At 40.3% G+C, this 16,415-nt stretch overlaps 1 protein-coding gene across 3 annotated transcripts in view; it reads right to left on the bottom strand.

The window, feature by feature from the left end:
- LOC130555841 (phospholipid-transporting ATPase ABCA1) overlaps positions 1-16,415 on the bottom strand; it is a 136,304-nt gene that overhangs the window by 95,461 nt on the left and 24,428 nt on the right. For all 3 annotated transcript variants that reach the window (XM_057336360.1, XM_057336350.1, XM_057336368.1), the window contains exons 3-7: positions 8,107-8,200; positions 7,780-7,921; positions 7,560-7,687; positions 5,304-5,431; positions 4,065-4,259 (exon numbers count right to left, since the gene is read on the bottom strand). In XM_057336360.1, coding sequence (XP_057192343.1) covers positions 4,065-4,259; positions 5,304-5,431; positions 7,560-7,687; positions 7,780-7,921; positions 8,107-8,200 — 687 coding nt within the window. The remainder of the gene's footprint in view (positions 1-4,064; positions 4,260-5,303; positions 5,432-7,559; positions 7,688-7,779; positions 7,922-8,106; positions 8,201-16,415) is intronic.

Raw genomic sequence — 16,415 nt, 5'->3', positions numbered from 1 at the left:
TATGATGTTATGATGTTTTTATTGTGGTTTATTGTGTTAGTTAGCTGTATTTTTTGAGTCATTGTGGCTTAAATCAATACAAACCAACTGCAGTTTGATTGATATTAATTGTAATGCACAATAAAAAACAATAGTTTTTGAATTTTTAAAAAAATGACAAATCAACTTAAAATTTGAGTGAAAGGATTAGCGAGAGAGTTTGTAACCATTGTGTCTTATTGTAAGGCAAAACTTGAAATGAGTGACAAATTACTTATTTTATTATCACATATGTGGAATTAACATGATATTAATAACCCTAGTTTTTAATATCACGGTTATTGTCAATACCAGTTGGGTACTTACCATACTACAGTATATTTATTAAATAATGGCAGGTGACACAGTAATGCAAAGTAATTAGAGGTGTAAAAACTCATCAACACATGATTTGAAATAGACAACTTTATGCCCTGATAGAAACTAATAACAGATTTTTATTACTATAATTAAACCCAATACATGGATAATCTGTCTTAGATTTCAAATGCATTCTTGCAACATTCGCTGAGTGGGCAAAAAAAGAGTTAAATTACGAATTAATTATTTTTCGGTTTAAGACAGTTAACTGCATATTATGTTGATGGAGTGGAAAATTTGTAAAATTTATATAAAACCCAACTGGAGTACTGGAGATATACACATTGAGATGATAATTTGTTCAAAAGTGTTTTAAAAATTGCTTTACATTTATAATTGACACATGTATTAAGAGATTAAAGGGATGGTTCAACCAAAAATGAAAATTCTGAGCTGCTGAGTGTTTTCTCATTGAGACAGTAAAAACGTCTTGGTTACGGATGTAACCTCTGTTCCCTGATGGAGGGAATGAGACGTTGTGTCAAACCGACAGATGGGGTTTGACTTGAGAACCTATCATCTTCCGACTAACTTTGAAAAGGCCAATGAAATTGGCGAATTAAATTTGCATGCCGGACTCCACCCGGATATCCGGGTATAAAGGGGAGACGGCGTGCTGCATTCATTCACCTTTTGGGCTGAGGAGCCTGACAACACACAATGAGGTTGGGTCTTTCTCCCCGGTGGGGACTGCCTGCAAGTTCACCACCTGGTCCCGAAAAGGAGTGGTGGGAACCTTGGGCACGTAGCCGAACCGGGGTCTCAGGATAACGTGAGAGTCTCCAGGCCCGAATTCTAGGCAATCTGTGGACACGGAGAATGCTTGTAGGTCCCCTACCCTCTTGATGGAGGCGAGTGTCACCAGGAGAGCCGTCTTCAACGTAATATGAGAAAGAGCGGCATCTCCCAGGGGCTCGAAGGGGGCTTCTGGAGACCCGCCAGGACCACATCAAGGTCCCAAGAGGGTACGGAGCGCTGACGAGGCGGATTCAGCCTTCTCTCGTCCCTTAGGAACCTAATGACCAGGTCGTGCTGTCCTAGAGACTTATCAGCAACTGGTTCGTGATGAGCGGCGATGGCGGCTACATACACTTTCAGTGTGGAAGGGGAGAGGTTTCTCTCAAGTCTCTCTTGTAGAAAGGACAGCACGTTCCCATCGAGCATCTCCACGGGTCTTCTGCTCAAGAAGAGCACCAGGACGAGAAGAGGCGCCTCTTAAAGTCGTACAGCCGCCTAGTGGCAGGGGCCCTAGCCTGAGTAATGGTCTCAACCACCGCTGGGGGTAGGCCATTCAGGATCTCCTCGTCTCCTCGTCCCGTCCAGACGTGGAGGTTCCAGAGGTCTGGTCTCGGATGCCACAACGTGCCCTTCCCCCTGCAAAAGAAGGTCCTTCATCAGGGGAATCGGCCAGGGGGGAGTTGTCGTCAGGAGCATTCGCGCCGAGAACCAAGTCCGGTTGGGCCAGTATGGTGCAACTAGTAACACTTGATGCTCCTCTTCCCTGACCTTGCACAGGACCTGTGCAATAAGGCTCACAGGGGGGAAGGCGTACGTCCACTTGTCCCGCGGCCAGCTGTGTGCTAGGGCATCCGTGCCGAGCGGGGCCTCGGACAGGGAGTACCATAGCGGGCAATGGGTGGTGTCCAGGGAGGCGAACAGGTCTACCTGTGCCTGCCCGAACTGCACCCAAATGAGCTGGACTGCTCTGGGGTGTAGTCGCCACTCTCCACGAGGCGTCGACTGACGAGAGAGCGTGTCGGCTGTCTGGTTCAGGTCGCCCGGGATGTGTGTGGATCACAGGGACTTCGTCACCTCCGTCGAGGAGGAGACCAACGCCCTGTCAGCAGTCACCGCGGAAGCAAAAGCGGTCCTGACGGGCGTTGGTCTCCTCGTCGACGTCTTCTTCCGGGGGCCGCCTGGGTGGGTGGTGCCAGAGTCGAAGAGGATCAGGGCTGCTGGGGAGCAGACACCGCATGGGATCTCGACAGCCAGAAGGTGGCCGAGTCGCGCCGGGGCAGGATATGTTTAATGACTCTGTCTGCTTCTTCACTGCTGGGAGAAGTCTCCGACAGTATTGCCGAACAGCCCCCTTGCGAGATGAGGGCGTCACGCATCTGCACAAGGTTCAGCCAGAGGTGTCTCTCCTGGACCACAAGTGTGGACATCGCCCGACCCAGGGCCCGTGCGGTCACCTTGGTCACCCGTAGCGCGAGGTCGGTGGCGGTGTGGAGTTCTTGCATGAGCGCTGGGTCGGTCTTACCCTCGTGGAGCTCTTTCAACGCCATGGCCTGGTGGACCTGTAGGATGGCCATGGCGTGGAGAGAGGAGGCAGCTTGGCCCGCAGCAGTGTAAGCCTTCGACACCAGAGAAACTTACACGCTTTGGACGGGAGTCTAGGTCGACCTCTCCAGGTGGCCGCCGTCTGCTGACACAGATGTACCGCAACGGCACGCTCCACCTGGGACACATTGACATAGCCTCTAGCTGCCCCACCATCGAGGGAAGTAAGGGCGATGGAACTAGTTTGACGGGAGCGCGCCGAAAAGGTGAGTTACTGAGTTCCTCATGCACTTTCGGCAAATACGGCACCTCACGGTTAACGCTCACGGTAATCCCCATATCACCCTCGCTGCTCGCCGTATCGGACTGCAGGGCCGTAGCCACTGCTGTCACGGAATGGGAAGCAGACGAGGTGGTGGCTGGGTCCAAAAAGAACACAGCCACCCATGACCACAATGTCTGGATCGCCATCCCCCCGCAGTGCGGGCAGGACGTATCCACGAAGGCTGCCTCAGCGTGCCAGACACCCAAGCACTTGAGGCAGACATGGTGTCCGTAACCCTCCTCAATGAGTGTATTGCACCCACGAGAACAGCGGGACATGCCACGCTGGAGAAATTTGCTCTTTTAGATAGAAAACACCTCTGGAACTGCCGAGACGCCCAGGGGAAGTCGCTGCAGGAAGGGACAGTCCGCTGCACCACGTCATAAAAAAAATTCCAGCAGTCTTTTGAGATCGGTAGATCGATATAGATCATAAGATCAAAGGCTCAGAAGAACAAAAGGTGAATGAATGCAGCACGCCGTTCCCCCTTTATACCCAGATATCCGGGGCGGAGTCTGGCATGCAAATTTCATTCGCCAATTTCATTGGCCTTTTCAAAGTTAGTCGGAAGATGATAGGTTCTCAAGTCAAACGTCGAGAGACCGACAAAAAGGGAATTACATTTACAGAATGGAAACAGAACAGTGCTGCTACCAGGTCAAGTGTCTTGGAGCTCAAAACAACAAAAACATATTTAAACTGAACCTGTGCCCCTGAAACATTCTGCATTATTGGGAAATCAGCTTAAAAAAAAAGACACTCAATAGAATGAAAGTGAAATAATTCACATACAAATACACACGCTTCTTGAGAGAGAGAGAGAGAGAGAGAGAGAGAGAGCGAGAGAGAGAAAGCAGATTTTCTCTGTTCACCCGTGTCCAATAAATGAGGTCATAAAATCCCAAACCTAGTCAGAGACTTTAAATCTTTGCCACATTATGCGGCTCCGGTGAATACAAATCTTCTTCTTGTTTTGGACTGGATTAAAAAAAACGGAATAGGCTTGCTCTAAAATTACGTTTACTGATGAAGATTTTTTAATCGAGGGAAATTCACTCACAGCTGCTAATAGTTTCATGTTGTCGAGGTTCTGCGAGAAAACCTGTGAGGTTGTGCGAAGTTGATCGGCTGTCAATGAACATGTGACGTTGTTGAACTCTTCTTTTTGAGAGACAGAATTAAACTCCAGGATGCGGTCAACAGATGCGCTGCAGAGCACAGAGCGCAAATCACCCCCACCTGACAGCGCAGGGATCTAGAGAAAGAGAGCAAACAAACAATATGTAGCCCAAACTTAAGTTAGACCGGTAGATCAAGGCAATCGATCAATTAGTGTTTGATTTGAATTACTGTTGAGTAGTTTTACTTTAATTAGTACAAATAATTAAATAAATATACAAATAAATGAGTCTTTTCTAAATAAAATATAAATAACAGTAACTCATAACGTGGAAAAACACCTTAAACTTGTTGTGAGGTCATGCTGTGTCTGGTCAGGACACTTTGTGAAAATCATTTAAAATCAACTGAAAAGATTCATTCTGCAGTCACCCGAGACTTTTCTTTCCATTTACATGCAAATGCAGTAGACCAGAAATGCAAGGTCACGATATTATTTCACCTTACACTGCGTTTCAAAGGTCAAGTTTGGTGACAAATTTGTGTCATGTGACGATGTGTGACCAATAGAAGATCGATACGCCACAGCGTGACCTTTTCAGTTGTTGGAATTACAATACAATTTAGAAAATACAGCTTCATAATAGCTTTTTTTTCTCTTTAACATCAACGTGTTTTCTGGATTCTGTGGTTGCTACCCATATCCTCAGGGCTTTGTGTAGAAAACATCTAAAGCAAAAAACTAAAACAGCGAAACCAAGGGCCAAAACTTACTTGAGACCCAAAGCAAAAAACTCAAGATCCAGAGCAAAACATTAAGACCCAGCAGAAAAAACTCACCACTCAGGCCAGTTACTCTCAAATAGGATCTTCAGAAAGAAAATGCAGCCTTTTGCTCTGGGTCTTAAAGAGTCTTGGTTTGGTCTGGTCTTGAGTTTAGGTTTAAACCCCATAAGCTAGGCATTTTCCTACCAATGTGGTTTTAGAAATGATACTCTTAGCTCTTATCCGCACAAAACCACAAAGCACACACGTCAAATGACAAACATCTCTTGAAAAACCACACTTTTAAAAGCATTTGAACTTTTTCAAAAAAGTGCGTTTCTGCATAGTAACTCGGCACACAATTCAAATGCCAAAATGCAGTGTGTCATCTTTTTCTCTCTCCATCACGACGTACCTGTCCGAGTCGAACCTTCACCCTCATCAGGTTTGCGGCTGTTGTGTTTGGCACGGACAAGCTGTTCATCAGATATTCTGAAAACGTCTCGTTGCTTCTTAGCAGACTGCGCAGTGGAATGGATTGACCTGAGACAGAGAGAAACAAAGACATTAACACAGAACATTGAAGTCCAGCCTTTAGTGTTTTCAAATAAAAATCCATTTTAAATCCAAATGGTCAACAGGATTATATGAAGTGTGAAATATGGTCAGGAGGATCTCATTTTTGATGAGTCTTCCTTCTAATAGTGAACTGTCTAACAGTCACGACATAGTGAACGAGTAAACAGGTTAAACACATTTATATTTTAAAGCCTCTTGTTTACTTTTTTCAAATAAAAATAATTGTACGATTTACATCCCAGGAAGTCAGACACAATTGTCACCTTGTTAAACAATTACGCTTTCCCTTGAGATCAGTTTCGACGTGCTGAACATAAACGCCGTAGACGGCTGCGTGTGCTGCATCTCTGTATAAACTGATGTGGTGATTGAAGGATAGGTTAAGGTTTATTAAACACGTGTTAGCCTGTTAAACACTCATTTAGCTATAATGAAGCGCACAGCTTCATCTTCGTGCAACTACAAATATCCCATACACACACCTGTAACATGAAAGCCAATTAGGCCTACGAAAGCTTTTGTGTTTGCATATAACGGCCTGATGGAGGTCTCACTGCCCCCCAGAGAGAGGTGTTTTTATTCACATGAATGGACGGCTTAGCGTGGATATCCAAATACAGAGAGAACCTAACCCGGCTAATATGTAACGAGCTGCGACACCAGAGCGCTAATTAGGACCCACGAGCACGACGGATGTGACTGCTATCAGACCACCACGCTGATTACCAGGGGCACGTCATTACACTCCCAATCTTATCAACAATCCTCTTAAACAGGCCGCACACGCTGAGCTCTGTTTGAGAGAGATTGAAGTCATCACCTTACGCTTTCATCATCGCTGCCAGCCGTCGTGTCACCTCATGCTCCCCGCGTTCCGATTGGCCGCTGTACTCCGGGCCTTGCGCCGATTGGCCGCTTCTTTGGGCCGAGCGACGACCCCACGTTTCGGAGTATCTGGCAGCGGTGCGAGTTAATTACTTCCTCTTAGATCTCCTGATGAATTTAATCTCGTATAATACAAGTTCAAGACCCCAGAATGCAAATCTGCCTGCAGCGGTGGCCATGTCCCGACAACACAACGCACCTCAGCCTATTTGCAAATGAGCTTGCTCTCAAATCTGAATATCATTAGACTAAACGGTACCAACAAACAACGGCAAAGCAGAGATATACGACGTGCTCCTCCGAATCAAAACGCGGCTGTAAATTGCTCAGGCGCTGCTGTCAGCCAACCCTGAAGAACGCGAGCGTGTGTCTGCGTTGGGTCTGTGAGGATGTCGTTGTGAAGAAACAGAGGGGCATGAACTTTAATTAGCAGAAAGGACTTCAACAATCAGTTGAATTATACTTCGCTGTATAGATTTGATTCAAAATTATAATTGGATGAGCTGTGTTTGAATCTACCGTAAAATGATGGTGCAACGACAGATGCTGTCAAATAAGTGTCTTCCATCAAGGAGACAAGAAGAGGGCTTGTTTAAATCTGTTCTTGACAAAAATACCGACCATCTGACTGGCCTAAAATGGCCTGTGCTGTCATAAATGTGATTGTTATATAAAATACAATTGTTATATGAAATTTTAAATGTTTCATACATATTTAATTTAATTGTTAAATGTTCATTTAATTGTATTAAAAATGTAAAGAAGTGTAACACCAGATTCATTTTTTTAAGTGAATTTATTTACCTGGATAGTTCACTCCAAAATGTAAATTCTGTCATCATTTACTCACCCTTAAGTTGTTCCAAACCTGTATAAAATACTTGTTGAATACAAAATATGATATTTTGAGAAATGCGGGGCACCATTGACTGCCAGAGTAGTGTCCTACTAAGGTATAGTCAATAGTGCCCCAGAACTGTTTGGTTGCAAACATTCTTCCAAATGTCTTTCTTTGTGTTCAGTGGAAAAACAAACTTTTACAGGTTTGGAACTACCTGAGGGTGAGTAAATGATGACAGAAATGTCATTTTTGGGTGAACTATCCCTTTAATTTCACATTATAATGATTATTACAGTTTTATTCTTTTCTAGTATTTCGTGGGATTTTATTTTCAGAAAGTCGTTCATTTCTAGTACATATAGTTACCTCTGTCTGGATTGGCATTCTGCAGGATGGAATCCCATTGGCCAACATCTCCGGACAGCAGTTTGAGGCTGCTAAAGAGGGCGGGGTCTGCCAGGAGTGACTGAACCTCAATCAAAACCTTTGTGAGTCTAAACAAACACGAGAAACAACAACGTTTCATGTTTCAAAAGGTACATTTGAATATGTGTCTCTATCTGTGCCTTTGTACTCTGACACTTACATGGAGTCATTGAAGTTGTTCACCTGTCCTGGTGCTTCACCTGGCGTCGGATGATCCACACATGGGTTCTGTATGTTACACAGCATGCCCTGTAGCCATGGCAACACACCTGCCGAGGGGAGGGGCTTATTGGGGTAGTGACCTAAAAGGTGAAATGGAAAAGGAATAATACTGGTTATAATAATAAAACATGATTCTTCTAGTATTCTATAATATATACAACACAGTGTAATCTACAACAGTTTGCTTTCATAATTCTTAATTGACATAATTGAAATATGCGTTTGAAGCAGCTGGAAATGTACAGTAGAGCTGTACTGTACTTACACTGTCTTTTGTAAGCAGGTTGATTGGTGGATCTGACCGACACAAGAATGAAGAACAGAAACAGAGGCCAAATTAACTCCACCAGCAACCGAACCTAACGAGACAGAGAATATACATGTAATGTTTCAATGCTTTGGCAAAGTAAAGACTTTTTACACACAATAACACCCATCATTAAAAACTGAGATAAATGTTACCCTAATAACTATGGCATTAGCATTTATGTGAGCAGTAACCTGGGCAAGTTATTCTTTATCACTACATACAATAGCATGAGTTGAAGTGAAACCAGATTCTTGTACCAAATGACAACACATCTGATCAGACAGAATCAACAGAGAGCGTGCTATTCAAGATATTAACAAAATATTGGCTTTAAAAAAGCATTAGACATAGAGGTGTTTTAAGCTATTACATTTGTATAGGAGATAAAAACTTATATGGTCTAATCAAAAGTTAATAATGCGTAAAAAACATTGCAAAAAGATATTTCCCAGGAGTGTGAAGCGAGATAAAAACCGATATTCCCAAAACACTGTATTATCAGCACAATATATCCTCTCAAAGAGCTACTTGTATAAGTAGGCGGGCATTACACGGAGTGACGCAAATCTGACCCTGAGCTGAAATTAGAACGAAAGATGACTTGTTCGCGTGATTCAGAGTCGACTCCTTTTTTCCCAAGCCAATAACTGTGTTATTCGTTCACTTTCAGCTTTACAACTTGGCAGGCTGCTTACATTCACACACAGCAACATTACACACCATTTTACACACCACATGTCATTTTAAGGACATTGTAATAGTTACTCTTTAATTACTTCTAAAATAAAACTAATGTAATCCCGTCTGAAAAGCACAATGAACCCAGACAGATTTTCTGGACAGAAGTTGGACAATGTGCGTCAGGTAGAAATGCAGAATGTGCGGAAGCAGATATTGTAAAGGACTCGCAGAAAAGTGCTAAGTTTAAAGTCTCCGCAAACCGGAAGTTGCGATCGTTTTTAAACCATATTTTGACGCATTTCCAAGTGGAATGGAATTTTGAATGAGAAAAATAGTGAGCGTCGCTTTCGTCTTTCTCTGCGATTTGATTGGATGTATAAAAACAGCCGTTGCATTTTGAAATGGAACTGGCAGCAGACTGACAGTTTAAGGGGAGTGGTTAATGGATGCTCCGCCCAAGCAGTTTAACATACGTCATTTAAGATGGATAGTCACTACTGGACGGAAGTGCATTCTCAGATTTTAACTAAAGATTATGAGGGCACACGATTTTTAAAAAGAGAATGACCCACATTGATAAACTATTTACATTAAACAATACAATATTTCATGAAAAAAATTAGCATTGTCATTTTTTATTTCACTGGGACTTTAAAGGTAAGATGCTTTCTTGTATTCCTTTGCTAAATGTAACGAATCAACTAAACATTCAAAACTTTTTAACAAACTTGATGTTTTGTGAGGTAAGACTGATTCTGAAGACTTTTGTCAAAGTAATTGAAGGAAAATCATTTTGACTGTGTATGTGTTGGAAACGAGGTCCCTGATTTGACGCAGTAGAACTGCATGTGTGTGTGAGCGTGTTGTGGAAAGACTTTGCAGTTTCAGGACTCTGAATGGGATAGTCTGTTCTGTCTGCTACATTATTTATACTGCAGAAGTCTGCAGGCAGAATGAGAGAGAATAATAGATCACATCAGATGGTAAAATGTGTGTGCGAGAAGAGAATTTCAAATCAGGCACTTTGTGAACATGAGTGTTTGTTTAGTAATTTGCTTGTAATGCTGAATCGTAAACCTAGATCTGTTTTTTTGCTGAAAAGCTTTGGACTGTTTGTTCCAATTGACCAGTTAAAAACCCAAAAATGTTTCCTGAAGATATTTACAATTCATTCACCGTCCTAACTGTGGTCAAATTACAACAACTAAGGCAAGACCCCAAGTGGCTTTTTGCTTTTTTTAAATAGTTGCAACATCAATATGACAGATAGCCATGGAAAATAAATAAACAGTTCAAAAATGTTCAATACAAACTTACTGATATTATTCATTACAATTATTTAGTAATATACTTAATTATCTGTAGGACCTTTAGGGCTGGCAAGCAACACAGCAATTTGGCATATCAATATGAAATATAAGCAGAACATTGTTTTTGTACTGGTCGTGATATTTAAAATATTGATGCATCCAGCAAGTACAGGGCCAAACTCACCAAATTGATTTAATTTAGTACTCTTAAAATGATTGTAAGAACAATATTATAAAAGACACAAGCAATACATGCAAAACAATTGCTTATAATTTTTTACCAATAGGTGGCACTGTCACCATTTATTTATTTAATATCGTAAAACACTTTTGGCACTGGATGCTGGTACCCCCCTAAAATAAGAGGACATGATGCTATGCTATGCTGAAACAGCACTGGGCTCCGGTTTCTGTTCCATTCACTAACTTTTTTATTTAACTTTTCCAGTTTTTAGAATATTAGCATACTCATCAAAAACATGAAGTAATCCAATTGTAATTATAAGAATTATGTTGTAACTAAAAGCATCCAAAATAAATATTTTTTTTATCCTAGCATAGGGCTGGTCTACTTGATATATTAGTCTACGTTAATATTACTCGTATAGAATATTTGAGGGTAATTAAAGGAATATCTCCTTAACTTTTACACCTTACAAAGTCATCTCTACAATATTCTAGGTTAATGGAAGAATTTTTTTTCCAACATTGGCTTCACTACATTGGACAATGTTATCAGAATCTGTGCTTGCTTGGATAAAGTTATATCCATAAATGTAAAGTTATAGGTTCTAAACCAAATATCATTGTTTTTTGCTCTGAGTTAATGTTTTGCCGAAACCCTTTATAAATTAAAGAAAAAATAAAAAAGTGTTAAAACACACAAGATATTGAATATGATTGATAGATCACCAGTGAACAGAAATACAATGTTTAATTGATTCCTTTCTACCTCCTTACTCTGCTCAAAAACAAAAAAGAAAGTACTTTTTATAATTTCAAGTGTATGCCGCGAGCCGCGTTTGGAGTGATGTCAACACCCTCTTCGAATGATTGGCTAGAGGAAGAGCTGTCAATCTAGAACTAGTGGACCAATGGTGACGCTAAAGCCCACCCTAATTACCATGAAACTCGAACTGCAGCATTTGAAAAGCAAGCAGAACGTGGATAAACAAGCGAGAAAAAATAACGTATGTGTATAAAAAAAATGAAAATATAAGCAGAAAATATCAGAGAACCCCAAAAAATGAGTTAAACAACCAAGGAAAACATTATTTTGTGTGCGATTTGGACAACTTTGTCTTTATGTATTAATTTTGTGCCATATAATTTAAAATGTGTTTAAAGTTCTGACTCGTGGTTTTTTTATTTTTTTTATTTATGCTTATTATTTTCTAAAATATGCCTGCAATACTTTTGGCGGGAAGTTTATCCCATACAGCTGCAGCAGGTGTTACAGAAAATGAGCCCGACGAGGTTCATGCTATGCTGTACGTGGCCCCCCCTACGTCGCGATAGCGTTGCGGGGGTGCACCCCCACTTTTAAAACCACTGCGTATTCTTTAATAAAATTAGCATATTTGTTATCGTTAACATAACTGTAAGGGGATTGTTGGCGTATTAAATTGTGTCAGGGTCGTGGTGAGGAAGAACCCAAGTGCAGGGCAGTCAAAGGGTTAACAAAAGACTTCATAATGGTATTTTAATGGAAACCAATAGAATTTATGTAATGGTTTCTATTTTTAGCAGGGTTTATATAGAAATAGGTTATCACAAATAAATTACTTTATAGCTGGGCTTTTTTTGCATTGAAAATTGACAGAAGATAAATACTCTATGCATTCGTGAGTGTGGTGGTGCTCATGAGCTTTCGATCTGGGACGGGTGAGTAGGTTGGGAGGGAAAAATCTGAGTATACCCACTTCAAAAAACTAGACTACACCTTTGGCTGTCACAATAACAGATTTTCATTATGTGGTTATCGTGTCCATGATAAATCACAATAACAGTATCATCACGATAAAATACCGGTACCAATAATTGTGTTTTTGCTATTACGGTTATTGACAATACCAGTGTGACACCCTTATTCTAGCATGTTCAAAGTAGCCACCCTTTACCTCACATTTGCAAAATCGACTTCTATGGATGTCTTGGAGAGACGTTGATTTCACGATAGCGATGTTCGCTCAGCTCATGATGCGATAACATTTTTCACGATTTCTTTCCACATTGAGTTGAGACAAATTAGAAATGAACAACTGCCTTTTATTATTTCTCAAATGCTCCACATTTCTTTGTAAAAGAAAAATTTATTTTTTGTCAAATAACAAAACTAAATTGCAAGTTTAAAACTAATTCCAAATCAAATAAAAAATTAGCTTTTTCTAACTTGGAATGTTTCTTTTTTTAAGAAACATCATTATTTCAACGTTTACCAAGTTTGCACGAAACACAGTTGCCCCTGGTGTTCAAAACATGTATTGCATTTCAATTAACTTCTCAACTGACTTAAATTGTCACATATTATAATTGATTTTCGACCAGCTTTTGGTGACTTGTTACATCCCTATTCATAGCTTTTCGAAATACTTGTATTTTCTATCGAAACCTATATGACAATAATGTCTACTATAATGGTCAATTTTTTTTATAAATTGTGCCAAGGCTGTGCACACTACTGTAATCCCTCCATATTTTTTTCACGTTATCAAATCAGTAACAAGAGAAAATAGAAGACAGAAATAAACCCCGACAGATGCCCGAAGAGAGAGATGGAGAGAGAGAGATGTGACTCTAATACTTTTATCTGAGATATGGCACTCTATTAGAGTTCTGTAGAGTCTACTATACCCCAGTTATCAAGTGCAAAATCCACTGACAATCCGGCTCAATACATCCACACACACACAATACAGAGGACACCCTCTGTCTCTCTCTTTATTGAAGAGCAGTGGTTCAGTGACTCTATCCACCTCATCAACGCGGAAGTAAACGATGTAACGTACTTCCTTTTTGTCTTGAGGCTTCCGTTTTATTAGGAAAACATCGCGGGAGCACACTCAAAACACCATTAAAACAGGTCTGGTGAATATTTTTCATGACATAGACAATGAATTCGTGTTTTTAAAAGCAAATGTGAATCCCCGTCAAAGTGGAGCAAACAATCCCGGATCCTTACAACTAATAATGGAAGAATGGAGACGGCTGGTTGCTCTTGTATCGCAGGTATCCACCGAGGTGCAGCATCCATCACAACTTTCTAAAAACATCTCAAAACATACTAACCAATATCTGTTTGTTTTTATGTCTATTAAATAAAAATGATTTCATGTTGTTCATTCTCTCCCTTGTTTACTTCAGCTTTAATCCTCCTAGTAACATGGCCTGGTAAACTAGGCTTTCAGTACTGTTTAGCGTGTTGACAAAATGTTAAATGTGATTTAGATAAAAGCGTCTGCCAAATTAATGAAAATGTAATGTCCTGTAACTGTTAACTTAGTCATGCAGCTGCGATCCTCTGGCAGGTAGGTTTGCTTTATCCTGTTAAGTTTTAAACTGCTAAATACATATAAAAATGCTAACGCTAAATTTTAACGGCTGCTAATATTATTTACCACTATTTGCCTACTGTTCATTTAGTTGTGCTAAATATGTTTTGTTTATGTATAATCTATGATATATAATAATGATATTGTTCTACATTTCCCTTACGAAAATTGACCATGGTTTTACAGTTAAAATGGAAAAACCATGGTTTTACTACAGTTAAAACCAAAAAATCATGGTTACTGTAGTAAAACAATGGTTATCACAAAATAAACTGCAGGTATAACAGGTATAGTAATACCAATGGTGGGCATCGTAATGCTAGCAGTGGGTACTTCATTCAATGTCTGTATATTTCCTGTTAGACATGATAGCTCTCAATTCTACTGTTGAATGGCTATAATTAATGTTACTATTAAAAAAAAGAATCAATTTAATAGAGACGTCAGTTGCAGCACTAATATCAGAAGGTTTGCTTTCATTCATAAAATGATGCTGTTAAATAAATCTGTTGTTTCTTCATGAATTTGGAGTCTAAATGTGACAGTATTAGAATGTTAAAGTACATTTAAAAACGTTAATGTTATTTGTGATTAATCACGATTAATCACAGATAAATTGTGTGATTAATCAGATTAATCGATTGACATCACTAGTATTATATTATATTAATTGCATTCATCCCTATAGTCCAATCACACACTTTTCAAAAATTGTGTTCTATTACACTGCCCCCCCAATATCAATTTGTTTAATCACAGCATTCCTAACAGTTTCCCAGTTCAGTCACGTTGCTCCACAAAATTAACTTTTCCAAATACGCAACCTCCCAAAACGAGTCTGCCCAATCACACTGTGTCCTAGCATTAGCCTGTCCAGTCACACTATGTCCTATTATGAGCCTGTCCAGTCACACTGTGCCTGATTTTAAGCCTGTCCACTACTGTTCTCAAAATAACCCAGTCAATTCATTCTAACCCCCAAAATGTGCTTGTTTGATTACACTCGCTATCAAATGACCCTGTCTAATCTTACTGTCCCCTCAAAGGAGCGTGTCCTATCACCCTGTACCCTAAACTGGACAGGCTTCATATTCTGTGGTCAGGTTCAATCACATAGTCTCAAAAATAAGCCTATCCAATCCTACTGTGTCCAAGCACAAACCTGTCTGGTCTAATGTTTCTCAGAATGAGCCAGTCCAAACACATTGTCTCTTAAAATTATCCAATTACATTGTCTCCCTAACAAACTCAAAAAACATAAACGAAGCAAGCAAGCCCCTGCGCTCTGAATCTGATCTGTCAACTTATTGGCTTCTTATTTTTGTCTAGAAGGATGCATAACTTAATTATAATTAAATCTACAGAATTAGGTGCCAGCACCTCCGTTAACTAGTAAACCATAATACCCACTGCTAGCATTACGCTGCCCACCATTGGTATTACTATACCTGTTATACCTGCAGTTTACCACTGACAATCTGATGCCCAGTGATGCCACTAAGCTACCAAGCACTATCAGTGCTACAGTGCATGAACTGAACACGGTCATAGATTGTGATCTCACTATAGGTCTCTGTGTTTGATTTTCTGAGTTCCTTTCATTAAGAACATGCCACAGATGTTCATTTATCACTGGTCGGTTTCTCAAGAGAGGCTCTGAGATGAAACAGTTGCCCAAGGTGATGAACAATCTCATGTGCTCATGTGTGTGTGTCTCACAGTCCTTGTGAAGGTGAGACCAGTGAAATCTGGATTCTCTCACGCATACCTGTTTTAGGTCAGGTGGAGCTTTTTCTCCCTCCAGAATCAATACAGCACTGCATGTGTTTTGATGCATGCGCAGTGTGTGTGGATATGAGCCCGTTCATTGTGTAGATTGTGTATATTGTAAATGATACATGAACATTAGAGTGTACATGTGCATCATATTTGCTGTTCCAAAACAACTGCATTTTATTTTGTACTTAACTACAATGGGGTACTACAATAGGAACAGAGCAGTTATCTAAGAGGAGACAACTGTAAAAGTTGTGTTTACACTACTAAGTGTATGGGGATGGGGCAGGGGCTCAGCCTATAATTTAGAATAGCGCAAACATCTACCTTCCACAGCAACAACATCCTCAATCAAAAGGAGCCACACAAGATGCCGCAGGAGCCCCACCTAACATTCACAGCTGGCTTCGTCTATGTTAGCGAGCCATAACAAACATTGTAACAAACACATAATGCATTTAGCTTATTAAAACCACTTTTCAGTAGTATATACTGTAAAATATACCAATATTTATAAGCAACCGTTCTGCCAACTTTTATTTTGTGTTATCAACAAAGCTCATATACTTTAGATTATAGCCAACATTAAATCTCTTAGAGGTGCAACATTTGCTATGCAATTTCTTATCTAACTTAAATAACAAGTGTTCCTTGATAACATCATCAGTCAGTTCATTGTCTTTCAAGCAGTGTGGCTTATTCTGATGCGGAAAAAGTACTTTTGGTCCAGTATTTTGGATACCCAGATTACTTTCCTGCAGAGCTCCAACCTGAACAAGCTAATCAAGGTCTCAAGGAATAGGTGTGTTCGACTTAAACAATAGTTTATCCAAGAATATACAACCGTAAGACCTTTGTTTATCTTCGCAACACAAGTTAAGATTTTTTTAAAAAGAAGTCAAATTAAGAAGTTTTCATGAGGTCTGAGAGCTTTTCAACCAACAGC

This window comes from Triplophysa rosa, linkage group LG1, assembly GCF_024868665.1.
Source record: "Triplophysa rosa linkage group LG1, Trosa_1v2, whole genome shotgun sequence".
NCBI lineage: Eukaryota > Metazoa > Chordata > Actinopteri > Cypriniformes > Nemacheilidae > Triplophysa > Triplophysa rosa.
This window is presented reverse-complemented; position numbering and strand designations above follow the sequence as displayed.